At 37.2% G+C, this 26,873-nt stretch overlaps 3 protein-coding genes and 1 pseudogene across 4 annotated transcripts; 3 read left to right on the top strand and 1 right to left on the bottom strand.

Moving 5' to 3' along the window:
• Positions 1–7,540: 7,540 nt before the first annotated feature.
• LOC126632934 (RNA-binding protein 208-like) lies at positions 7,541–12,516 on the top strand. Of its 2 annotated transcripts, none has more exons than XM_050303473.1 (13): positions 7,541–7,665; positions 8,041–8,169; positions 8,546–8,607; positions 8,807–8,909; positions 9,254–9,330; positions 9,458–9,519; positions 9,633–9,720; positions 10,008–10,083; positions 10,403–10,433; positions 10,540–10,659; positions 11,192–11,277; positions 11,417–11,590; positions 11,867–12,516. In XM_050303473.1, the coding sequence occupies exons 2-13, from the start codon at positions 8,047–8,049 to the stop codon at positions 12,122–12,124; spliced, it is 1,260 nt and encodes a 419-aa protein (XP_050159430.1). In that variant the 5' UTR covers positions 7,541–7,665; positions 8,041–8,046; the 3' UTR covers positions 12,125–12,516. The 2 variants fall into 2 exon arrangements, with proteins under 2 accessions (XP_050159430.1, XP_050159429.1); XM_050303472.1 differs by having other exon boundaries at positions 7,576–7,665; positions 8,034–8,169.
• Positions 12,517–14,949: 2,433 nt separating this feature from the next.
• On the bottom strand, positions 14,950–17,069 carry LOC126632955 (BURP domain protein RD22-like). Its single transcript, XM_050303490.1, has 3 exons — positions 16,983–17,069; positions 16,725–16,857; positions 14,950–15,848 (listed from the first exon to the last, which is right to left on the bottom strand). Exons 1-3 carry the CDS (start codon positions 17,019–17,021, stop codon positions 15,073–15,075), a joined length of 948 nt encoding a protein of 315 aa, XP_050159447.1. The 5' UTR covers positions 17,022–17,069; the 3' UTR covers positions 14,950–15,072.
• A 5,601-nt stretch (positions 17,070–22,670) lies between these two features.
• Positions 22,671–23,417, top strand: LOC126631154 (uncharacterized protein At2g29880-like). Its single transcript, XM_050301313.1, has 2 exons — positions 22,671–22,952; positions 23,048–23,417. The coding sequence occupies exons 1-2, from the start codon at positions 22,869–22,871 to the stop codon at positions 23,396–23,398; spliced, it is 435 nt and encodes a 144-aa protein (XP_050157270.1). The 5' UTR covers positions 22,671–22,868; the 3' UTR covers positions 23,399–23,417.
• A 2,510-nt stretch (positions 23,418–25,927) lies between these two features.
• Positions 25,928–26,869, top strand: LOC126631181 (casein kinase 1-like protein 1; annotated as a pseudogene).
• Positions 26,870–26,873: the final 4 nt, after the last annotated feature.

The following is a 26,873-nucleotide window of genomic DNA, read 5'->3' as shown; positions in this document are numbered from 1 at the left end:
TGGGGAAGCTATCTTGGATTTTGCAATGGCATATGATATCTTCTTAGCCAACACCTTCTTTAAGAAGAGAGAAGAACATGTGATCACCTACAAGAGTGGGTCGTCAAAAACACAAATAGATTTTCTTCTAATGAGGAAAGGGGATCGTATAACTTGTAAGGATTGCAAAGTTATACCAGGAGAGAGCGTGGCTAATCAACATCGCTTGTTGGTGATGGATGTACATATCAAAAGAGTGAGACAAAAGAACAAGACTTGGAAGTGCCCAAGGACTAGATGGTGGAATCTAAAAGAAGAAAAACAAGCCATTTTCAAAGAGAAGGTAATCACCCAATGTGTGTGGGATAGAGAGGGGGAAGCTAGCCAAATGTGGGATTCCATGGCTAGTTGTATCCGAAAAGTAGCAAAAGAGGTATTAGGAGAGTCCAAGGGCTTTGCCCCACACCAAAAGGAATCTTGGTGGTGGAATGAGGAGGTACAAACAAAGGTGAAGGCTAAGAAGGAATGTTGTAAAGCCTTATACAAGGAGAGGACCGATGAAAATGGTGAAAGGTATAGAAAAGCGAAGCAAGAGGCGAAGAAAGCTGTCAGAGAAGCTAAGTTAGCGGCTTACGACGATATGTATAAACGACTAGATACCAAAGAAGGAGAGTTGGATATCTATAAACTAGCTAGAGCAAGGGAAAAGAAGACAAGGGACCTAAACCAAGTGAGGTGCATCAAGGATGAGGATGGAAAGGTTCTTGCTACAGAGAACGCGGTTAAAGACAGATGGAGAGGTTATTTTCATAATATTTTCAATGAAGGACATGAAAGGAGTGATTCTTTAGGGGAGTTGAGTAACTCAGAAGAGTGTAGAAACTACTCTTTTTATCGTCGAATCCGGAAGGAAGAAGTGGTTGTAGCTTTGAAGAAGATGAAGCATAGAAAAGCAATAGGCCCAGACGATATACCAATCGAAGTGTGGAAAGTTTTGGGAGAGACAGGTATAACATGGCTCACTGACCTTTTCAATAGGATTTTGAAAACGAAGAAGATGCCAAATGAGTGGCGAACGAGCACTTTGGTGCCTATCTACAAGAATAAGGGCGACGTACAAAATTGCATGAACTATAGGGGTATTAAGTTAATGAGTCATACAATGAAGCTCTGGGAGAGAGTCATTGAGCATAGATTGAGGCAAGAGACACGGGTTTCGGACAACCAATTCGGGTTCATGCCAGGGCGCTCAACCATGGAGGCAATCTATCTCTTACGAAGATTGATGGAAAGATATAGAGATGGGAAAAAGGATTTACACATGGTCTTTATAGATTTGGAAAAAGCGTATGATAGGGTCCCAAGAGACATTCTGTGGAGGATTTTAGAGAAGAAAGGAGTACGAGTAGCATATATTCAAGCTATAAATGATATGTATGAAGGAGCAAAGACTACCGTAAGAACTCATGAAGGACAAACCGAAAGCTTTCCCATAACTGTAGGATTACATCAAGGCTCATCCTTAAGTCCTTACCTTTTTGCGTTGGTAATGGATGAGTTAACAGGACATATTCAAGATGATCTTCCTTGGTGTATGCTTTTCGCAGATGATATAGTGTTGATAGATGAAACTCAGGAAGGGGTAAATGCAAAGCTTAACCTTTGGAGAGAAGTGTTGGAATCTAAAGGTCTTCGCCTAAGCCGATCAAAGACAGAATATATGAAGTTCAAGTTCAGTGCAAATGGAGGCCAAAACGAGTTAGAGGTGAGGATCGGAGATCAAGAAATACCAAAGAGCGACCGTTTTCGTTACCTAGGATCTATCTTGCAAAAGAACGGAGAATTAGATGGAGATCTCAACCATAGAATACAAGTTGGATGGATGAAGTGGAAGAGTGCATCTGGCGTGTTGTGTGACCGCCGTATGCCACTGAAGCTCAAGGGAAAATTTTATAGCACGGCAATAAGGCCGGCGATGCTGTATGGCACAGAATGTTGGGCGGTGAAGCATCACCACGTACACAAAATGGGTGTAGCGGAGATGAGGATGCTTCGTTGGATGTGTGGGCATACGAGAAAGGATAAGATTAGGAATGAGGATATCCGGGGTAAAGTAGGAGTAGTCGAAATTGAAGGAAAGATGAGAGAAAATCGGTTACGGTGGTTTGGACATGTGCAAAGAAGGCCTACTGACGCTCCGATTAGAAGATGCGACTATGGGACAAAGGTTCAGGGCCGAAGGGGTAGAGGAAGACCTAGGAAAACTTTGGAAGAGACTCTAAGAAAAGACTTAGAGTACTTGGATCTAACGAAGGACATGACACAGGACCGAGCACAATGGCGTTCTAAGATTCATGTAGCCGATCCCACTCAGTGACTTGGATTTTCCAAGTCTCCAACCGAGAAGTTTTCCTCACTCGAAAAATTAAGGGAACACTACCCCAACCTACATGCTCCACTCAGAAAGCTTCAACATACAAGCTTCAACAAAAGAAAATTCAAAGAACTTAGCGAAGAAGGCTTTGGTGTATTTAACACAATACGTTGAAATGAAGGAAAGCTTATTTATTGATATCCCCGATAAGCTACAAATATGTACATATACATGAGTCAAAATAAACAAACAAGATGGAGCTTTCACAAAGGTTGCTTAGGAGAAGTCTCAGCAGTCGGTAGAGCCCCAGAAAGAGAAGGCATCGGAGGGGGATCATTCGGAGCCTCAGTACTGGACAGAACCCTAGAAGGATGAGGCATCAGAGGTTGATCATTTGGAGCTTCATTACGCGGTACAGCCCCAGAACCTGCACACTGAACACTGAGAGCCAGCGAATCCTTAACAGCTAACTCATCAGACCGTTTGGAAAGTAGTCTGTTATCTTTGGGAGTGAGAAGGTTCTTGGCCACCACCGCAGCGGTCATATCATTCTTCATCACGGAATCCCCAACGGTAAGATGACCAGTAGGGGAGACGAAGGATGGGCGCCATATGTTGTCTGGAGAAGGCGGGGCTGCCTCTTCAACAAGGTTCAAGTCAAAACGACGGTCGGAGGGGCCAGACATTTTCAAAGGTGTTGAAGAGAGAAGAGGTCGGACAAATCAAGATCTTAGAAGTGCAAGAATGGAGCTTCTACTGGTGGAGATTCAAGTGTGCTTTGGAACTTAATGCCAGCCCCTATAAAAAGCTGCACTCGACGGAGCCTCAGACATCGAAGAGGCGCCTGCTCAAAAATCGAAGAGGCGTTTGCTTTCTCAAAAACTGGGCTGCTTAGAGACCACGAGGGTTGATCTCATAAATCGAAGAGGTGTTTGCTTTCTCAAAAGTTGGGCTGCTCAAAGATCACGAAAGCCGATCTCAGAAATCGAAGAGGCGCTCGCTTTCTCAAAAGATGGGCTCCTCAGAGACCACGAGGGCCGATCTCAGAAATTGAAGAGGCACCTACTTTTCCAGCCTTGTCAGCACCTGTCACACGCACACTCAGCTTTGCGGAAATTATGGGTATTTCTGGGGAAGTAGAAAACACATGAATCTTACTGTCCAATCACCCACTTCCCACACACAACAATAGCTCATGGGTACCACAGATAACTTTGCCAAAGTTCTCTGCCAAAGTTGAGCACGTGAAGCTTGCAGCTCCCATTACATCGCTCTGACCAAGAAGGGTAAAAGAATAGTAAAGAAACAGCACTAACAAAGTTTAGACTCATAAATTTTGAAGGTCTAGCTACCATATTATTACCCACAAGGGTAAAGGAACAGTACCACTGCTGGATAATTGGAAAGTCCCTGTGTGTCAACCTCTGTGCCTCTTGGCAAGGTAGACTAGCAAACATGCCCAACCTTTACTCACATTCGAGAAAACACTCCCAATAAGATTGCTTGCTCCAAAATCGAAGAGGCACCGTCCTCCGAATCTCGAGAGCCAGACTCCCAACATGACTACTTTCTCAAAAATCGAAGAGAGGGTAAAGGAACAGTACCATTGCTGGATATTTGGAAAGTCCCTGTGTGTCAACCTCTGTGCTTCGTGGCAAGGTAGACTAGCAAACATGCCCAACCTTTACTCACATGCGAGAAAACACTCCCAACAAGATTGCTTGCTCCAAAATCGAAGAGGCACCGCCCTCCGAATCTCGAGAGCCAGACTCCCAACATGATTACTTTCTCAAAAATCGAAGAGACACTGCTCCCCGAATCTCGAGAGCCAGACCCCCAGCATGATTGCTTTCTCAAAAATCGAAGAGGCATCGTTCTCCGAATCAATCGAAGAGGCGCTCGCTTTCTCAAAAGCTGGGCTGCTCAGAGACCACGAGGGCCGATCTCAGAAATCGAAGAGGCACCTACTTTTCTAGCCTTGTCAGCACCTGTCACACGCACACTCAGCTTTGCGGAAATTATGGGCATTCTGTCGAAGACTTCTGGTGAAGTAGAAAGCACATGAATCTTACTGTTCAATCACCCACTTCCCACACGCAACAATAGCTCATGGGTACCACAGATAACTTTGCCAAAATCTCTGCCAAAGTTGAGCACGTGAAGCTTGCAGCTCCCACTACATCGCTCTGACCAAGAAAGGTAAAAGAATAGCAAAGAAACAGCACTAACAAAGTTTAGACACATAAATTTTGAAGGTCTAGCTACTATATTATTACCCACAAGGGTAAAGGAACAGTACCACTGCTGGATAATTGGAAAGTCCCTGTGTGTCAACCTCCGTGCTTCGTGGCAAGGTAGACTAGCAAACATGCCCAACCTTTACTCACATCCGAGAAAACACTCCCAACAAGATTGCTTATTCCAAAATCGAAGAGGCACCGCCCTCCGAATCTCGAGAGCCAGACTCCCAACATGATTACTTTCTCAAAAATCGAAGAGACACTGCTCCCCGAATCTCGAGAGCCAGACCCCCAGCATGATTGCTTTCTCAAAAATCGAAGAAGCATCGTTCTCCGAATCTCGAGAGCCAGATACCACATACCACTTTTTCAAAGTGCTCTGACAGAGTTAAAACATGTGAAGCTGGCAGCTCCCACTACCGTGCTATGACCAAGCAGGGTAAAGGAATAGCATTACTACTTGTTGTTAGGGAGACTCCTATATATGTCGACCTCCATCCCCAACGGACAGGCAGACCTGCAAAAATGCTCAACCCTTCCTCATATCTGAGAGGGCACTCCCAACGAAGCCTTTCGAAATATTCAGCTTTCTTTCCCCCCGATAATACCTCTGCAAACAAGCTATACTAGAGCAAGAATATCTCATATCATCAGGGTTAAAAGCAAGAGTATCCCATATCATGCTTTTCCCTGTCTTTTCCTTTGGCCTTGTTTTTACCTGCAAGACAAGGAGAAAGAGAGCAATCAGTCAGCACTTGAAATCAAGCTCCCAGCCAGGAACTGACTGCCTGAAACCCCTTACCTGATTACTTACCTGGCATTGCTCTCGAGTACTCATCTTCAACATCTTATGTTTCCAGGGAAGATACCGCATCTGCTTGAGGAACAGATAGGGCAAGTGCGAAGGATACAAGGAAGCATGTGGAGACAAGCGAAACAGCACACGTGCCGATACATCCATTACTCTGTCAAAAGCAAAAGTATCTCATATCAGCAGGGTTGAACGTACTCTAGATTTGATGGACTTGTTTTGACCCTCAAATTCCTCAGTCGGCCTTATACTCTGGAGGAAACCAGAAAACCCTCCAGCTCAGTTCAAGAATAAGCCTGTGGAAAGTTACTTCTTCAAAAGCAAAAGTATCCTATATCATCTCTTCTCATTTTTCTTCTCTTTATCCTTCATGCTGCTGCAAGATGGGGAGAAGGTGAACAATCAGCCGGAGCTCTGATTGCTTACCTTGTCTGTCACCTTTTTCAGCAGATCCCCTAGCTCGGCGACTTGGGGGACTCCTACTGCATGGTTTGTATCGCGCTTGACCAAGCCTGAAACTATAAGTAAGCTTCAAGTGAAATTGATACATTACCTTGTGCATCTCCACCAGTTAAAGATACCACCCCTGGATGGAGGAAGAGTACTTCCAGAGAAGCTGCCACATCTACCTATGAGACAGATAAGGCAAGTCAAGATGATACCACACTCCGATACTTAGAAGTTTCGTGATTACGAGATCATTCTCCCACAATATTTCCTAATGTCATTTGTACTCTAATGTCATTTGTACTAAATCATTCACTTGTACTCACTAAAGGAGAGCTTGAACCTATGTACTTGTGTAAACCCTTCACAATTAATGAGAACTCTTCTATTCCGTGGACGTAGCCAATCTGGGTGAACCACGTACATCCTGTGTTTGCTTTCCTATCTCTATCCATTTATATACTTATCCACACTAATGACCGGAGCAATCTAGCGAAGATCACAAAAAGCGATCGTTTTCGCTACCTAGGATCTATCTTGCAAGAGAACGGAGAATTAGATGGAGATCTCAACCATAGAATACGAGCTGGATGGATGAAGTGTAAGAGTGCATCCGGCGTGTTGTGTGACCGTCGTAGGCCACTGAAGCTCAAGGGAAAATTTTATAGGACGGCAATAAGGCCAGCGATGTTGTATGGCACAAAATGTTTGGGCGGTGAAACATCAACACGTACACAAAATGGGTGTAGCGGAGATGAGGATGCTTCGTGGGATGTGTGGGCACACGAGAAAGGATAAGATTGAGAATGAGGATATCCGAGGTAAAGTAGGAGTAGCCGAAATTGAAGGAAAGATGAGAGAAAATCGGTTCCGGTGATTTGGACATGTGCAAAGAAGGCCGACTGACGCTCCGGTTCGAAGATGTGACTACGGGACAGAGGTTCAGGGCCGAAGGGGTAGAGGAAGACCTAGGAAAACTTTGGAAGAGACTCTAAGAAAAGGCTTAGAGTACTTGGATCTAACGGAGGACATGACACAAAACCGAGCGCAATGGCGTTCTAGGATTCATATAGCCGACCCCACTTAGTGGGAAAATGTTTTGTTGTTGTTGTTGTACTTGTTTTTACTAAAAATAAATTTCAAAAATATTTTTAATCATTGTAAAAACAGAGATAAGAATTAGCGTATTTACCATTTCTCAACGCAAAAAAAACAAAAAAAAAAAAAACAAAAAAAAAAAACAAACACCAAAAGGAACAATTTTGAGAGTAAATAAAATAAATATTTACATTTTTTGAAAATCTAAGCCATTAAAAAAGATGCAAAAATCATCTCATCGTTTATATAGATGTTATATGAATTAATTACAAAGCTCAAAATTCATTCTTTCATCTCAATGCCTCAACCTCTATTTATTTTACAAGAATATAAGATTTTGTTTGGCATCTAGGATTGGATTGAAATACATAACTCACTAATTCAAGAAGCATGTTGAGGGAAGAACAAAACTGTGTCCAACTTGAATGTCGAAGATAGATTACTCATTAAGTAAATTTATCAATTTCAATCCTCCAAAATGGTAGAATTACAAGTTTACAACAAATAAATATTGACGTGACAGAAAAAAAATAATATAATTTAAAAAAAAAAACAAAGATTAATGATTAATGGGGACAGTCTTCTTATTCTACCCGAACCCGAACCCGAACCCGAGTCGTGTGCTTTTCAGCCTTTCACTGTGAGAAAGTTGCTCCGACACAACAACAACACACAGAAGAGGCCACACCGAGTTTCGCTCCATTTTCCACCCTCAGGTTCCTATCTTCCCTCTCTCTCTCTCTCTCTCTCTACCCCCTCCTTTTTCCATATTTTTAATTTATATTTGTTTCTGGGTTTCGATTTATATGAATTATCTTATCTGCCACTCCAATTTTCACATTCAAGTGAAAAAATAGTTCAATTATTCAGAACCCCCAGATAAATTTCGATTGAAAGTTTGGGACCTTTTAGAATTTTGACGTTTGAATTCAAATTTTTTTTTTGCTTTCGGATTTCTGTATGTTCTTGCACTTGCTCTGATTATGTTGTTTGAAATTGAAAATTGGGATTTACTGGGGTGATCTGCCTCTGTTTTTCTGATTATTTTTTGGGGTTTTTTTATTAAATAATAATTAAATTATGGAGTATAGTGTAATATGCAACAAAGATTGAAGCTTCAGCAACAACAACAACAACAAGCTATAATGCAGCAAGCCCTTCTTCAGCATCAGCAACAACAAATGTACCATCCTGGTGTGCTCGCTGCTGCCATGTCTCAGGTCTCTCTCTCTCTCTCTCCCTCCCTCTCTCTCTCACCCTTGTTTGTGGAGAAATTATTGTTTGCCTGCTTTGATCACAAACTTAGATGATTTAGGTTACTGGGTTTCACTTGATTCATTCAGAGTTTCAAAACCTTATGTAATTCATCAGAGTAGCAAGTAGATATTGCTATTACGTTTTTTTTTTTGATGGGGGCTTAAGTTTATATATACCCTTTGGTTGCCAAAATTTTGTTTTGAACTCTTTGGTTTCATACTTTTTTTCGGGATTTTGGTGCCTTTTCATAGATTATTTGGGGCTAGCATCATCTGTGGTACGGTCTTAGATTTTCTGGGATTATTTGTTTATCTTCCTTCAACATTTTACAATGTGCAGATGGAGCCTATCCCTGGTGGAAATCTGCCTCCCGGATTTGACCCGTCTCAGTGCAACAGCGTGTAAGTGTTAGATAGCGGTCTTCTTTTTACTCTATTTCTGGAATTTTATGTTTTCCTTCCCATTCATCTTTATGTTTGTCTACTTGAAGTTTCTTTAGCTGAAGTGGACAGCGGAATTTCAAGTAGTTCATACCATTTCATATTCAAAAGGATATTTTTCTTTTGAATTAAGGCTTATTTATTTGATGGCGGGTTTCAGCTATGTTGGAAACATTCATGTAAATGTCACCGATAAGCTTCTTGCTGAAGTCTTCCAGAGTGTTGGTCCTCTTGCAGGATGCAAGCTCATCAGAAAGGATAAGGTACATCACATGATTCAGGTTCTTTTGAATCATTGTATATGATTTTGTCATTGTTCTTTTGAAGGTTCTGTTTTTCCTTCAGTTAGATGGAAATATATGCGATAGACAGACACATCCATAAGACATTTAGTGTATTCCAATTGGTGACCCATTAGGAGTCATGAAATGATTCTACAATTGCTTACACATTGATCTTGTGACATGATGTATTTCTTAAACAAAAAATGTAACTAGCTGAGGAAATTGTCAATTGCGGCAAACAAAATAGGAATCCTGTGTTTTAACTTCAAAATTGATTTTCCTTAACGAATTCATGATGTGGCTGTATATATATATTTTTGCAGTCGTCATATGGATTTATTGACTACCATGACCGACACTCTGCAGCCCTTGCAATAATGAATCTGCATGGACGCCAACTGTAAGCATTCACTTACTTTAGAACAAGTGTGGCTATTCTCTTGCCTTTCTTTACTTCGATCATGTTTGTCTGTCAATAGCTTCGAGGATTGATTATATTCATTAGTCTTTCTAAATCTGCTTTGCAGTTATGGTCAGGCACTTAAGGTGAATTGGGCATATGCCAATAGCCAGAGGGAAGATACTTCAGGTTGCCTTGAGCTTCAGTTGTTCTACTGCTGTGCTTACAATTTTATTTTATTTTTACAGGATCTTACAATTTAATAAGGGTTCATTCCTTTAATGCAATTTTACAATGATCAGGGCACTTCAATATATTTGTCGGTGATCTTAGTCCAGAGGTTACAGATGCAACTTTATTTGCTTGCTTCAGGGCCTATCCTAGTTGTTCGTGAGTTCCTGTTTCTTTTTATTATCGTTTTCTTTTTTCAAATTTATAAAATTTCTATCTCAGGCGCTAGGGTACCATGTTTTAGTTTTTCCTCATTGCTTTCATCCACTGTTCATGTTACTGACGGACTCAAGGCTCAGGGCTGAAACTTGGTGTAGAAATATAATAGTTCCACTTAGTTGTGTTTCCACGTGGGTGTGTAACAGTGTGAATCACCTATTAAATTCCAAATGTCCTGCTGTTAGGTTTACAAGACTTTTTCTTATTGTCCTTTTTATCTTTTGCAGTGATGCAAGGGTCATGTGGGATCACAAAACTGGCCGCTCAAAGGGATATGGCTTTGTTTCTTTCCGTGAACAGCAGGTATTAAGTTGTGAGTAGAAACTAGAGTTTTGGTGAGATTTGTCCCACCAAAAATCTCCTCCCACATTTGTTTGAAAACCTAGAATCACATCAAGGTAGCTTGTTTTTTGCACTCTTTCGTGTGATTAGTGGTGCACATGAAATGCATAAAGCAACGCTTAGTGAAATTGGTTTTTCCGTATCATTTTTGCTACTTTGTGTACCTAGAAGTGTTGGTATTAACATGACACCATATTTTGGTTTATCAAGTGTTGATTTTACTTTCTTAGAACTCTGGTACATCATAAACTGATTAAGTGCCTCTTGGATTTTTTTTCAGGATGCTCAGAGTGCTATAAATGATTTAACAGGTAACACATCTAAAATGTTGCCTCATGTTGCATAGTTTTCGTCGATGTTGAAACATAGTAATACCAGTAGTGCTATGGTTGATGCGTTTTGGACTTCATTGTGTAGGTAAATGGCTTGGAAATAGGCAAATAAGATGCAACTGGGCAACCAAAAATGCTGGTTCTAGTGAAGAGAAGCAGAGTAGTGACAATCAAAATGCCGTTGTGCTTACAAATGGATCTTCAGGTAGCTTGAAAAGTTTCTGACTTGGTTGGCCCACGGTACTTATGATGTTGTGTTAAGCCCGGGATTTCTTGTTTTGGCCTTCTGGGACTTCAATGATTGTGGCATTTGAGATAAGATTGTGCCACAGGAGCAAATATGAAATTTAAAGATTGTGCTAAAGAGAAAATATGAAATTTTAAAACGGGATCAAGATGTAGGCCCTTCATTACTTGAATCCGTTTCCTCTGCTGCTGTATGATGAAATATAAGCATATCAGATTAGCCTGGTGTTGGTTGTCGTATGTAACAAAGACTGACAATAGTGAGTTCGACATTGTCAGTGAAATTTTCCTTCGCGTTAGTCTAATATAGCCATAGGTGTTTAACCTTTGCATTTTCTAGTGCAATTTAAATAATTGGCTAAAGCAGATAGTTCTTAGATTGATGGTTGACCTGTTATATGTTGCCGTACTTTATGATACTGGGATTGAGTGGGAAGTTCAGACAAGACTTGATGTTGATAGCTTGTTTTTGTGGTTACTTTATTTTGCAGATGGAGGCCAAGAGAACTCCAACGAAGAGGCCCCTGAAAACAATCAAGCATACACGACTGTCTATGTTGGCAACCTCTCCCATGAGGTGATTAAACATTGATTCTGGCTACGTTACATTTGGATTTAATTTTTAAGCCTTAAAGTTGGTCTGATGACTTATATATTTGGGTGCAAATACGTTTTTAGCTATAAACTCTCGCTGAAAATCTGGTCTTCCTTTTCAGGTTACTCAAACTGAACTTCATAGTCAGTTTCATGCTCTTGGGGCTGGGGTTATTGAGGAAGTACGTGTGCAGAGGGATAAAGGTTTCGGATTTGTGAGATACAACACTCATGATGAAGCAGCGTTGGCTATTCAAATGGGAAATGGCAGGATAGTTCATGGAAAGTCCATGAAGGTAATAGAATCTCTACTGCAGATTTAGAAAACTTTAATGGTCATGCAGTTCCTTTGCCTCGTTCATACTTTTCTTCATTGCACATGTGCACATGACACTCGACGCCTTTCAGTGGGTTGCGATGCATTCAATTGACCTACAATTGAAATCCCGTGTTGACAGTGACACCTTTTGAAACGATGTATACTGTACGTCTTGCTGGTGGTAAATCAAATCACAAACAGTGTATTTCTGTCTTGATGAAACATGTATTGTTTTGTGTGACCGTGTATGCAGTGCTCGTGGGGTAGCAAACCAACTCCTGCTGGGATAGCTTCTAATCCACTACCTCCTCCTGCCCAGCCCTATCAGATTCTTCCTACTGCTGGTATTAACCAAGGATATTCTCCAGCTGATTTGATGGCTTATCGGCGTCAACTTGCCTTGAGTCAGGCTGCTGCCACGTCCATGGCTTTGAACTCTGGCGGATCCCAACCTATGTACGATGCGTATCCTAACAGTTCATCCGGGCACCAGTTAATGTATTATCGTTAACACTAGGGCCGGTGGTGGGTTTTCGGCAGAGTTGCTATTGCGTTTGGTTGCATTGTGCCAATTCTCTCTTGAACATCGTCAGTCATTCCGCTTGTGCTATGCGTTACTACAAACGAGATTGTGCGTCCCGTCTTTTTCTTCGTCTGTTTTTCCGGTTACAGATTGTGAATTCATCTTCAGTTACATGAGTTTTTGATCTCCTATGTATGTTGTATCATGTAATATGTGATTAGAGATGTGATTTTCTTTTTAAATTTGTGGGATTTGTTATGAAATGGGGATTTATTTTTTATTTTTTATTTTTTGGTTGTATCATGTAATATGTGATTAGAGATGTGATTTTCTTTTTAAATTTGTGGGATTTGTTATGAAATGGGGATTTTTTTATTTTATTTTATAGTTTGGTTAACTTGTCTTAATCAGTTAGGTAACTTGAAGTCAAACTCAACAGATTTATTTGTTTATTGATTGTCACTTTATTTTTTCTCCGATGCAAGGAAGTTCGTTGTAGAAGAGTATTAGAGTTGTTTTTTCTCGGAGTAATGCTATTCATATTATGTTTATGTATTATATTTTCATACCATCTTAGATGATATCTGATATGGGCAGTTACATCATTTGAATTAATCATATTTTTAAATTTAATTCATTATTTAATAAACTAAGAATTAAGAAAAATTAGTTAATTAAATGATGATTGTGATGTACGGGGAGTCTTTCTCCTTCATTTTCTTGGGTTTTGCAAATTTTTCAAATGATGTGATTGTCCACATCAGATGCCACCTAAGGTGGTATAGAAATATAGTATAAAAATATGATATGAATAACATTACTTTTTTTCTCGTGTTCGTCGTCCTTCGTCATATTCGTGTCTCCACTTTCAGTTTCGACTCAAACAGAGGCAATGAGTATAATTCTAGTGATTTGGGTACCAATCTGTAGCTTATTACATGTAGATTAACACCTTTTTCCATCCAATTATGAATCACGTATCCCAGCAGTCACTCAAAATTAGTTCCTTTTATTTTCTTAATCATTTCTTAAAAATCTCCGGAAAAAATTAATCAAACTGCAAGTCAATCGCTTGGAAAAACAGGTAGTATTTTGCAGCAACATGCATGTATGAAATTGTCAGTTTCTCAAAGGTGGCAAAGCTTTAACATTGTCAGCTAAGCTTCACCAATTAAGCAAGTATAAACACAGGTGTCACCAACCCACAAAGGTGTCACCAGTCCACGCAAATTCTGACGTTAAATTTATCTCAAAAGCAACCATGAATCCATGATTAAATACAATGGAGAAAATGGTTCATTTATTTGGGCCTCGACAAAAATTTTGTCCGAAATTTCAACCCGGTTTGCAAAAGAGTATTCCGCACTAAGAGATTACAATGATGGACTATCCTTGTTTTGAACCGCTTTTTTTGAAAAACACTATGTTAAGAAGCACTTATTGTAAAAGCATTTTTATTAGAAGCATATTGAAATTAATAAAAATGCAAGTGCTATATGGAAGAGCATTTGAAGTGTTTCTTGAAAAAAAAAAAATCCACAACAGGTGCTTCTAAAGTACTTGAAGTGTTTTTTTTTTGAATTCATAGACTTCTATCTTTTTTTACCGAACATAGTTAGAAGCGCTTTTGGTAATTTTGAATGTGGTGAATGTTGGAAGGAACACTCTTCGCCTTGGGTTCTATGACCTGAAGACAAGGTTATGCCAATTGCTATGAGGTTCAATAATGGTTTGGCTATCTATGTGTCGAACTCTGAATAACCTGAAAGTAAAACCTCACTTTGCCGAGAAAGCTAATGAAGTGACCTCTTTTGGCGAAAGAAACCAAACATTCTTCACTGGTTGAGACTTAAGATAGATAGTCAGTTGAGCTTGAGAGACTCCCCGTCTAATGAGACAACCAAAACTTCTAAGGCAAGTAACTCTACAACTTCGGCTTTGTCTAACCAGACAGCCGCCTTTGCTGGTTGCTTCAGGAAAACCCGCCTAATTAGACAGTCGTTGTCGTTTGGCTGCCAACTCAAACCAGTCTAACAAGACAAAATTCGTGCTAATAATTAGTAAAGTATTTAGGGTTTCACAGAAAGTTGTGAGAGGCTTCACGTAAAACATTGATTTGTGTGCTGGGTTGAAGGTCTTTTCTTCTTATAAGCCCATGTACGGTATATTTTCCCATCAATGTGGGATTCAATCTCAACTTGCCCCATCATGTAAGGAATTTTTAAGCCAAACACGTTGATAACAAAAACTGGGTGACGTGGAGCACGTGTGGTGTTGAGCTTCACATGAGGGACAACTTGCTAAGATATCATAAAAAAAGTTGAGGTTTCACATAAAACCAATTGACAATATAGAGAGTAACCTAATTTCTTATAAGACCATATAAAGTCTCTACTCCCATCAATCTGAAATTCAAATCTCAAAAACTTCGACGTAAGAGTGTAGGATACCAGGCGGTTCTTGAGTTTTTGGTGGCCATGCTAGAAAAATATAATAGGGCCATTTCCCGGGCATTGTTTTCACATGAATAAGTATTAATTCTATATCTTCACTTGTGCCTCATTTTGGCTTAAACATAATAGTTTCACCAAAATAAAATTATATAAAAGGAAATTAAAGTGCAAAGAGAAGGACATGTTTAGTTTGGGAAAAGTGTTTGTCAGCGAATCATCACACCGTCGCTAAAGATAGCTGAAATCGAAGGAGTAGAGGTTGAGAAAGATATTCTATTCTTCAATCAATGTCGTCTTTTTCTTCTTTGCAAACCAATATTTTCTTGAAACTGTGGGTGAGAAAATAGGACGAATGGTGGAAAAAAAAAAAACTATGCTAGTCCATTATCAAGGCATTCCTTTATTTATTTTCATGGAGCAGATACAACTCCCCTTTTCTTATGGACTCTTTTTCAGCTGACTGATCGTCGTTTAGTACGACGATTAGGCAACTGAAACGATGTATTGATCATCTAGGTTTTTTCCTCTAAGCCAGGTAAGATGTCCATCGGAAAGAAGATGGCAGAGGGGACCTTCTCCTGGTTTAAGATGGAGCTGTGACAAGCCCCAATTGTTTGGTGCAAATTTAGATGTGTCTCGATGGCAAATAATTACTGCATTAGCCTTGGTCCCATCAGCACCTTCCATAGGCACCATATAGGCCCTTGTCTTTTCTATGGCATGGCACAAGAACACAGCAAATGGATAGCTCATCTTATGGCACGTAACGACTTTGTCCTCCGCCAGAACCTTCACTCCATCGGTTATTGTGTAAGTCTGCTCCACATCATTGTTGGCTCCTCTTTCCACCTCCGTCGACATTGTTCGGATGTTACTTCCGAGCTCGGAGGTGGCGAAGTCAACCAGTGATTCCAAAGAGGTAGCACAATATCTTTCTTCTCCTTTCATGGCTGGCATTTCGCAATAATCAATGGTTTCCTTGATTGTATTGGCTTCTGCGGATTCCGGCCTCAGCGAAAATCGTTTGAGAATCTCTTCCATTTTGTTTGATGAGAAGGGGATCGACTCTGCGGTTGGGCGGGAAACGAAACGTGATGATTTGCTAGTTGTATCTCTGGGGAAGCCATATTTCACTGTTTTTCCAGGGTGCAAGTCCTTCTCCATGAGGACCAAACCGGCACAAGGACCAAGAGCATCGGTGGCTTTGTCAAGTTGATTCTCAGCGCCAGCAGGACGGAGAAAGTTCTTGGATACTAAGTCTACAGATTTAGCAGCATAAACCAAATTAACGCAGCAAAGTACATGCGAGGGACTACACATACGCATGCATGTTAATATATAATTAGTACGTGAAACTATAGACTCTTTGATAACCATTTTGTTATTAATTTTCAATAAGGGAGACTTTAGATGCGGTCCCTAGTTATGAACAATCTTTGACTGAAACCTTGTTGTTTTTCAATTTTTGATCCAAGTCCCTAAAATTAATTGATAATTTATTTCTATGTACGTTACTATATTTTTTAAATTAAAAATTAAAATTTATAGTTGTTTATAGTAATGAGATTTTAAATAAAAAACCATAATTTGTGGGATTAAAAATATTAAAATATAAATTTACTATTGTGTGTGTGTGTGTGTAAACATGGGTACATTCATAAAAAATAACCAAAAAATTATTGTATCAAAACATGGGTACATTCTTCAAAATGGGTACATTTAGCAAAAATAAAAATGGGTACAAATAAATAAAAAAATATGGGTACAATACAAATAAAACTTTAAAAAATATGGGCACAAAAAGAAATTAATATATGGGTACAAATTAAAATTGAAAGGAAAATTGATACAAATTAAAAAAGGGTTGCAAATTAAAAATAGGTACAAACTAAAAATAAAAATATATGATAAAAAATTTAGCCATAAATATAAATATACTAATTGTAACATTTTTAATATTAAATGAATATATTTAGAAATAAAAAATATTTTATTATTGAAATAATTAATGATATTATTAATACAAAGGACCTTGATCAAAAATTGAAAAGTAATAAGGTTTTAATCAATAGAGTAGTAAAAATAAGGATGAAAACCTAATTACTCCTTTCAATAATTTACACACACACACAAACCTCCAGGATGGACAAGTTCACTGAAAGCTTTAGGCATTGGTGTGTTTGGCAGGACGGAGTTCCAGTAGGAAAGTTGAGGCAACGGCTGCCGGACAGCCGCAGCATGACTTGCCATTGCCACCAGTGTGGTCAGCTGCAACAGTTGAAGTCGAACCATCATTAATTAAGTCGCAGATAATTCAGAAAACAACGAAATTAGTAAACATTAAAAGGATAATCCAAATGAATTAACTAGAGATGGAGCTAGCTTATGCTTACGGTGAGAAAAGCAAACATTTTTGAGAAACGGAACTCCATCACTACACTACGATACTCTATCTTTTGCAACTCAGCGTTTGCTAGTTGATGATAACAAAAGCGAATTGGTTGAAGATTTATAGGGAAGGGAAGAACAGAGAGGACTGAAGTATATGCATGCATCACATGTAAGTTTGGTTGTCTAGATTAGGTGTACAACATGCAGACCCTCCCATTGCTTCGTGTAAACCTCCTCCATTAAAATGGAACGTTACAAGCGCAGAGCATGCAGTGGCTGGAAATTAATCTCGTTCTTCAAGGTTGTAATTTTCTGGCAGAATTCTTTTGTCACGGAAGTAGGTAGGTTCTATCTCATGGGGAGTTTTTATGCTTTATGGACAAATTTTTTAAGTATATATAAATTATATTTACGCTAATGGGTGGATAATAATTTGGGAACTTTAACGAAAAGTTGTCGGTATTGTTTACTTTAACGAAAAATCATATTTTTACACTAAAAAGTCAATCATGGTACTATTCATTTTATCATTTATTTTATCATTATCGTTAAAACTCAAAATTTTCAAATCCTTTTCATTAATTTTCCTTAATAATTTTTTACTAACTATAAATGGTAAATGTCACCTTACTCTATGAAAACGTTCACATATATCAAAAAGTTTATTTGAATTGACCTAAACACCCCCAAAACTAAAAATCAAATCAAATTTTAAATTTTTTTGTTTGAAATTATCATTTGTTTCTTTTATACCAAACTTTTTTTTATATTCCTTTACATCCAACTTAAAAATTAGGGAGTTTTAACAAAATACTTCAAGTACTGTTCACTTTTAGTGAAAAACCACATTTTTACCTTTCTTTGCTACTATTCACTATACCTTTATTTGTCATTTTTCATTAAAACTAAAGTTTTTTTTGGACTTTTCGTTAGTTTTCCTTAAAAATTAAAGAGTAATGTTATTCATACCATGTTTTTGTACCACATTTCTATACCACCTTAAATGGCATCTGATGTGGATAGCCACATTATTTGAAAAATTTGCAAAACCTAAGGAAAGGAAGGAGAAGGCCTCCTCGTATACCACAATCATAATTTAATTAACTAGTTTTTCTTAATTATTAGTTTAATAATGAACTAAATTTAAAAATCTGATTAATTCAAATGATGTTGCTGTCCACATCAAATGTCACCTAAGGTGGTATGAAAATGTGGTACAAAAACATGGCATAAATAGCATTACTCAAAATTAAATATGAATTTTTTTTAGTAAAATCATAGTATTAGTGGGTTAAGTAGTTAATTGTTAGGGAAAGAGAGAATAAGTGAGGATTAAACCCGCACCAGAGTGGATAAGCATAATTTCTTTCTACCATTAGAGTAAATCGTCATTTGAAATTATTTGATTTACCTATTATGCAATTATCATTAAAGATGGTAGTATTTAACATAGATATGAAAGAATGACTGTGGGTTAACCATGATAAAATTTTCCAAACCTAAATCTTTGTATCAGCCTATATTCTAGCCATTATTCAAACAATCAAAAAGAGTATCTTCAATGTAAAACTACAATTTGGACATATATCTATATGAGTCTAAAAACTGATAGGCTTAATACTTTAGTCTTTTGCATTGAGGAGAAAAATTTAGAGTTTTGGCGATTTGTTTATGTACATTAGAGATTATTAGACTCACAACTCAAATTTTATTTTCTTGGTTAAGTACCATTTTTCTTTTTTAGCATGAGCTCCACATTGGATTCAAATCTCATATTGAAACTCAAATATGCTAGAAACCCAAAAACTGAATTTGGAGTATTCCTCTTCACTTACGAATGAGAAGTCTTAAGTTCGGTTCTCACTAAAAGTGATTTTGAACCACATTATTGCTAACTTATTGTAAGGCTTAGCCTCTCCCCCTCCACCTTAATATAGATAATATCATTTGTTCAAAACAAATAGTTCAACTCATATTCCGTCCAAAAATTACCGATTGCATCAAAATATGTTTTCTCAAATGACAAATTTACCTTCAAAGATTAAATTTATGGGAGTTTTAACGAAAAGCCCATTGTACTATTCACTTTAACGAAAAACCACATTTTTACACTAAAAAGTCAAACCTGGTACTATTCACTTTACCCTTTATTTTGTCCTTATTGTTAAAACTCAAAGTTTTCAAACCCTTTTTCATTAGTTTTCCTTACATACACTCTCAATTAGTATATTTATATATAATATATAACTGAAATGAATTAGAATAATACTTGCATCCCTATGTTTGTTTGATACATTTGGTGACTAAACAATCTCCAATTTGAATGTTTTGTTGTGGGATGATCTTTAAATGAAGATTAAAAAATTGAATGATTTTGATTATAAAATTTTTAGAGCTAAAATACGTTATTTGTATTTGTATTAAAAGCGTGAGGCGTGGGCGAGGCGTCCGAGGGATAGCCCAACCTAGGCGTGAGGCAAATCCTCCCGGGACCTAAGTTTTTTAATATGTAAATTGAGCGTACACATATATTATATTAAAAAAAAGATTATTAATCAATAATCATCTTGAGCGCACACATATATTATAAATATATATACACACATATACACACATATTATATATATATATATATAATAGAGGATGAAAAGCACAATGAGCACACATATAACAATGCACGCAAACAACACACACATCCATTATATAAAAAAATAAAAATCAGAAAAAAGCAAAGAGACGATAGTGCAAGGAAGAGGTATGATGCAGTTAAAATCCTACCCAAAATGGGTTTGGGAGTTAAAAAAAAAAAAAAGAAAAAGAAAAAAAAAAGAAAATCCCCTGAGGTTCGCCTAGGCGGCTTTGGCACCTTCCGTCCATTCTAGCAAAACAGAGGCGTTAGCCTTCGCGCCCAACCTCAAAGGCGCCCTAGGCGCCCCCTGAGTCTAGTTTTTAAAAACATTGGGTGGAATATGCGCATTTCCACATGAAAGGGAATGCAAGTGTTATTCCTACCAAAAATGTTACCTTGCACTCGTGAATATATGAAAGAAAATACATTTAAGGAGTGCAAAAAGACGTAAGAATACTAATAACACCACACATAAATTATGCACGGTGAGAAAGGCAAAGAATACTTGTGATAGATGGATTAATTAAGACTCAACGTATGCAATAGGAGACAACAATGAAATAAGAAATTAAACTCAGAGATAGCTATTTGGACTGAAATCTGTTGTTGGGTATGTCCAAGGGCCAACAAGTCAAATTTGGTGTGGAAAACTGATTGGGTATTTATTTTGGCAGCAAGTGAACAGTGTACAACCCAAGATTTAAAAATCCTTATGATGTGGCATTGTGGGTGGCAAAACCCCTCTTTCACAGAAGGGAGGCTGCTCAATCAATATGCATAAGAAAAGTGCTTACCATCCCTTGTCAAATTCGTAATTTTAAGGGGATAAAAGCTCGAATTACCAAGTGGAAACTAATTCTTTGACAACAATCATATCAACAACTGGGATAAGAGGGAATGAATTGAGAAGAAATGGCTTACTCTAGAAGGAAGAGGCGATTCTATAAACGACAGTAGAAAAGAAGTAGAAAATGACACTCAACTCAAATTTAGAATTGCAGAGCTGTTGTATAAACAGAGGGTCAGACATTCTTTTGTGTTTCCATAAATTTAGAGGAGTGTAGTCAAACTAGGATTTGGTAGGATTTTAATAGATTTTAAATCCGAATGTAGTAGGTCTGCTCTCTATTTCTTTGTTGCTAATTTTTTTTTGCTTTTTTTGTTATTATTTTATTTATTACAATATTTTTTGGAATAAAGATGAATTGAATTGGACCTGGAGCAATTCCCGAGCTCCACCGATTGCTCCCTTACTTCCCTCATTGTGTTTAGTTCTCAATCTGTATTTAGTTCTCAATTTGTATTTAGTTCTCCATTGTCACTAGCTTCACTGGTGAATTATATTTCTCTAATTAGTGATGCTGTAAAACGAGATGATGCGTTAGCAAAGTGCAAGGTTCTGTTTAGCTTCTTTCTTATCATTGTAACTGTATAATTGTTTATTTAGTTGTGGTATCTCAATGGTTATGGTTAGGGGTGGATTTTTTTGCCAAATTGCCATACCAACCGAATTGCCAACCGTGCCATACCGATTTTGTGCCAAATTTTTTGTGCCAACGGTAATGGTACGGTATTGTACCGTACCGAAAGTTCGTGGTACGGTATTGGTAATGGATACCATTACCACGGTATTACCATACCGTACCAAAAATGTAATATAATATATAATTTATATAAACTATATAATATATAATTATAATATAACACATATTTATAAATTATAATATATTTTCTTTGTTTGTTAAATGGTTTTCAACTTTAATTCTTTTTGCTACTAATATGTTTTCTTCGTTTGTAATATAGGCTTGACACAAACTCAATCTTCTACAAGTTCAATGTCTCCTCCAAAAGCTTCGACATCTTAAACTTGAAGAATTGATCAATGAATTTTACCTTTTGAAGTTTAGTTTCAATTTTCCTTTGGTTTGAAACTTTAACTTCTATTTGTTTTGATTTGTAACTTCTATTTGGATTGTAAGCTTAATTTTCATTTTGATGCATAATTTGAATTATGTTTCCATTCTTTGTTTTAGGCTTATAATTTTCAAGTAATTCATCAATATTTCATGCCGCTGTAAATCCATTTGAAGGTGGAAATCCAAAATCCATTTGGGCACTTGTTATGAGAATTTTTTTCCGTCTATGCATTTGGTTTATATATCTTTGTCTTATTACAGAGGCACAAAATATGAAATGTTGAACAAAGCAAAAAAAGATTTTGTCTCAAAATAAAGTGGCAATTACCATTGCCATACCATGCCAACCGAACATTTGACAATACCGAACTTCGGTATACCGAAAGTTTGGTATGGTAATGGTAATAGATTTTACCAAACCGAAAATTTGGTACGGTAATTGGTACGAGGGTTTTGGTACGGTAACCGTACCGAACCCACCCCTAGTTATGGTTGATATTCTTCAATATAGGTTTCCAATCTGAAATTTGGAGCAGGCAAACCGCTATTGTTTCATCCTCCCCCTTTCTTGTTTTAAATGCAAATTTGAAACTTATATTTGTGAACCTTTATGTGATCATGTTGAGCTCCAAGTACTTAAAAATCACAGGTGTTTTTACCTTTTATTTGTCCCTTTTTATAATTTCTTATTTCTCTTGCTTGAGGAAACTGTTTCTCTTTTTGTATATATCAACTTCTGGAGATTCTTTCCGACTGTTGTTGATGTGGTGCGTTGATTTTTGTTTCTGCAAATGATCATTCATAGGCCATTCACATTATTCTATTCATTTGTTAAGAGTTTAGATTGAATATTTTCCCCTAGTTTTGTTTGTTGTATTGAATTTGGTTATTATGATTAGCATTTTTTCATGAATTTGGTTATTATGATTAGACTAGAGCTTACTGTATTTGTTTGGTTAATTAATGTACTTAGTTGCTTTATTAACACGTTGCATATTATATGATTCGGATAGTTTTTGTTAAGTATGTCCTAAATTGATTTTTTGTTACTGCTACTGCTTCCATCATACTAGTAATTAGAAATGGGACAAGAAATTGGAAAAGTGAAGGCCAAGAATGATTATAGCGCTTGGACTTTGGAAGGGAGCAAACTGTTGTTACAATTGCTCATTGAAGCTACATTGTGTGGATGGCGTGATGCTAATGGCTTGCTAACCAAAGATATTGTGACGACAAGAATACTTCCGGCACTTAATGAAAGACTAAAGTGTAATAAAACTTATAAGCATTACACAAGTCGAATGAGATATTTTAAAAAAGAATATGGAAAGTATAGTTAGCTTATGGGAAGCAACTCTGGCTTTGGATGGGATGCAAACACAAAAAGATTTGTTGCTGATGACGAAGTTTGGGAAAAATACTTTAGGGTGAGCTTCTTGGCTTTGATTTAAAATATTATATGTAACTTGAATGTAAACTTATAGTTTATTGAACAATTGTGATTTTCTTGTTTATTTTGTAGGCCTACCCAGACCAAAGAAGCATTTGTAAAAAATCTTGTGATGACTTTGAAGATTTGCAAATCATACTTGGGGATGCAACTGCTACTGGAAAACAGTCATTGGGATTGGGTGAGGAAACTGATGCAAGAACTTTTGTAATGGAAGGTGGAATAGAGGAAGATGAACAAGTTGGAATAGAGAACTTGTTTTACGATGAGGAAAATGGGGGCTTTGTACTAAATCAAAACCAAGCATCACACCAAACTTCATCATTCAATCAATCATCCCAATTCTTACCCACTCAGACCACTAGCTTAGAGATTCCCCCAGAAATCACCAATCGTAGGAAACGAAACAGAACCCAATACTAGGGGAATACTAGATCATCTGAGACCAATAATCAAGCTAGAATTAAGGAAAATATTTCACTTACTCTCGGTTCAATTGCCACTGACTTCTGAGGAGTCTATAGTTTGTTGGAGAAAAGGGATAAAGATAGAGAAAGACAAAATTCTATATGGGATGCCATCAAGCAAACCCCAAATTTGGATGAACCTGCTCGCATAGAAATCTATATAAGAAATCCATATAAATCTAACGAAATCCATATATAATTGAGATGCCATCAAGCAAAAAAGGATGCATTTCTGAAGATGTCACCGGAAGAGCGGTCAAATTGGATACGCTCTAATTTGAAATGATATAACTCATGATACATTTAGTTTTCTTTGTTCGTTTTATTTTGGATTATGTTTAATTGACTTATTCATACTTTTTGTTAACTGAATTATGTTGGATTATGTTTAATGAATGATGTGTTAAATTTAATTAATGATTTTATGTGAAAATGTAGGATTTACCTCTATTGAATTTGGATAATGTACTATTGCTATTAGACTATAAGTGTAGGAAATTGAATGTGGGAATGTTGGATTTAGCTCTATTGAATTTTGGTTGTTGTTAATGGAAAAGGCTGCTCGGCTTCCCCAATTGAGGAAATCTGAACTCTACTTGATCGTAGTGTTCGTGGAACACTCTCCACTTTTTCTCAGGTTTCTATATTAGTGTTTTCGTTCTTTTCTTAAATGAATGTGTTCAATTGTTATTTGATTCTAGATTAGTGTGTGACCTTCTTACACTTTCTAAGCAGTAGACTGGTCAATTGGTATTTCTTGGTCTATTGCGGAGATTATGAGAATGAACTACCAGATAGGAATCCTATTTAGATTAGATGTCTCCCAGTCAATGATTAAGGGTAAAATCCTAAGAGTAAAATCTTAAGAAATCTTTGAAAGAAGTCCATATAAATCTTGAGAAATCCACGAAAGAAATCCATACAAATCCATAGAAATCTATATTAGAAATCCATATAAATCTAACGAAATCCATATATAATTGAGAATCTTTTAAAATCATTTAAAATCTGTTACTTAAAAAAAAAATCTATTAAAATACCGTGTAATCCAAATTGACTACACCTCTAAGTTAAAGAAAATGAAGGATGATGAAGTTTGGAAGGAGCTGCAAAGAAGACAACGGGAGGAGGGGTTGAAGTGGACATGCACGCATATCTAAAAATAAATATTTTTTTTTCTCTTTTGTTTCAACCATGTGGCATCATCTAGCTGAATAGACAGAATTTAGGAAAAATGAAGTAAAAATCAAGTTTTACGGGTTTAAATGATAAATTTTGAGTTTTAAAAGACAAAAATAATGAAACTAAAGTCGAGTTTTAAGAGCATAGTTAAAAATAATCCTATATGAGGTGCTAACACACAAACCCTCAAATATTGATTAAGGTACTAGTTGCTGAACGCTGATCCAATTTCTTATTTTGTAGGGCATTTGATTCGATTTTAGGGTGGGATCTTCGTATTTATTGATTTTTATATTATTAAACATGGAAAAGTCAAGGACTGAATTATACATAATATATGTATGTATATATATCCATTCCGGGTAGGTAAAATATGTGGTCAATGTTTTCTTCTTAATCAAGAAATATCAATGATTATTAAACTTTCTAATTAATTAGGGTTTTGATGGTTAAGTCATCGAATGTGTAGTTAAGATGTTTTCTTCTGAATTTTTATTTTTTCTTTATGAAATCTGATCAATTAATGTTCTTTTCGTTTTAGGGTTTTGATTTAGGGCTAGGGTTTATCTCCGTTGCATTTTGGGGGTATGGAGTCTCAGGTGGGGGGAAGGTTTCGACTTGGCCAGAAGATTGGTAGCGGATCATTTGGAAAGATATACCGAGGTACTAACATCATTTGGAAAGATTTACTCACATAGACATTTTGGACCGCATATTGGATAAAATTGTAAGAAGACAATGGTACACTGATTTGAAAGACTTTGTATTTCATAGTTTGTGCTGATATTTGTAATTTTTTTTTTGTTTTATGCCCCATGATGTTAATCACGATGTACGTCTTTTAATTAAGACACAACTTTAGTTTTTGATATTCACATTTGAGTTTTGAATAGATATTTGTTATATCCTATGTACTATGTCATTATGTTTAATAAAACATCTTATTTAAAAAAAATACATTAGGTAGAAAAAAAAAAGTGCATTGGCCTATAATTTCAACAATAGAAAGCACAAATTGGTTGGGAAAGAAAACTTCAGGCCCCAAATTGGCACTTGGGTGTCAGTTTAGGGGCATTCCGGAAATTCAATAACCCTTTAATAATCCTAGAATCTTTAGGTTTCCTTAGGAATTACGGTTTTAATGCTTCATATTTACGTCAGGAATTCTCTCTTTTTGACGATCCTTTATTCCGTCTTTTTGGTTGCGTTATTTTCCCTTCAAAACCATTACTTAATTGTTTTCGGCCTTAAGCATTTGATTTAGGGCTAGGGTTTTTGTGCCGTCGTAGGGTTTTAGGGGGATATGGAGCCTCTGGTGGGTGGAAGGTTTCAACTTGTTAGAAAGATCGGTAGGGGATCGTGTGGAGAGGTCTACCGAGGTACTAATATTCAGACAAACGAGGAGGTTGCTATTAAGCTCGAAAGTGGCAAGACGAGGCATCCACAACTGCTGTATGAATCGAAGTTGTATACAGTAGTGCATGGAGGACCTGGAATTCCAAACGTGAGAGCGTTTGGCTCTGAAGGAGACTACAATTTTCTTGTCATGGAATTACTTGGACCTAGTCTTGAGGATTTATTCCAAGTTTGCAATAGGAAATTCTCTCTTAAGACGGTTCTCATGCTCGCAGATAAAATGCTAGATCGACTAGAGTTTGTTCATTCGAAATCAGTCCTGCACCGCGACATCAAGCCAGACAATTTCGTAATGGGAGTGGGTCGACGAGCGAATCAGGTTTACATCATTGACTTAGGTCTCGCTAAGAAGTATAGAGATCCTTCAACTCACAGGCATATTCCTTATAGAGAAAATAAAAGTCTGATAGGTAATGCAAGGTATGCAAGCGTAAACACTCATCTTGGCATTGAACAAAGCTGCCGGGACGATTTGGAATCACTGGGATATGTGCTTATGTACTTTCTAAGAGGAAGTCTTCCTTGGCGGGGATTGAAAGTGGGAACAAAAAAGTAGAAAGATGAGAGCATCGTAGAAAAGAAAATGTCAACTTCTATTGAGTCTTTATGCACTGGTTACCCTTCAGAGTTTTCGGTATACTTCCTTTACTGTAGGTCGTTGCGGTTTGATGCTAAACCCGATTATGCTTCTCTGAAGAGACTCCTTCGTGACCTTTTTGTTCGTGAAGGTTTTCAGTTCGACTACGATTTTGATTGGACTCGCTTAAACGTCCGGTAACTTCAACCTAGTGTTGATATGTAGTCTTGATGGATCTTGTTTCAATCTTCATACT

The sequence above is a fragment of the Malus sylvestris genome, chromosome 8 (genome assembly GCF_916048215.2).
Source record: "Malus sylvestris chromosome 8, drMalSylv7.2, whole genome shotgun sequence".
NCBI lineage: Eukaryota > Viridiplantae > Streptophyta > Magnoliopsida > Rosales > Rosaceae > Malus > Malus sylvestris.
Note: the sequence above shows the minus strand (reverse complement) of the source record. Positions and strands in the feature narration are given on the sequence as shown.

What these genes read in the sequence shown, in the direction of transcription:
- LOC126631154 (XM_050301313.1), top strand. Translation starts at nt 22,869, where the DNA reads ATGGGAAGCAACTCTGGCTTTGGATGGGATGCAAACACAAAAAGATTT. An exon ending in TTTGGGAAAAATACTTTAGG is followed by an intron (nt 22,953 to 23,047) that starts GTGAGCTTCTTG and finishes TTTATTTTGTAG; the next exon opens with GCCTACCCAGACCAAAGAAG.
- LOC126632955 (XM_050303490.1), bottom strand. Translation starts at nt 17,021, where the DNA reads ATGGAGTTCCGTTTCTCAAAAATGTTTGCTTTTCTCACC. An exon ending in AAATGTTTGCTTTTCTCACC is followed by an intron (nt 16,858 to 16,982) that starts GTAAGCATAAGC and finishes CAACTGTTGCAG; the next exon opens with CTGACCACACTGGTGGCAAT. An exon ending in TGAACTTGTCCATCCTGGAG is followed by an intron (nt 15,849 to 16,724) that starts GTTTGTGTGTGT and finishes CTAAATCTGTAG; the next exon opens with ACTTAGTATCCAAGAACTTT.
- LOC126632934 (XM_050303473.1), top strand. Translation starts at nt 8,047, where the DNA reads ATGCAACAAAGATTGAAGCTTCAGCAACAACAACAACAACAAGCTATA. An exon ending in CCGTCTCAGTGCAACAGCGT is followed by an intron (nt 8,608 to 8,806) that starts GTAAGTGTTAGA and finishes GGCGGGTTTCAG; the next exon opens with CTATGTTGGAAACATTCATG. An exon ending in CCAGAGGGAAGATACTTCAG is followed by an intron (nt 9,520 to 9,632) that starts GTTGCCTTGAGC and finishes TACAATGATCAG; the next exon opens with GGCACTTCAATATATTTGTC.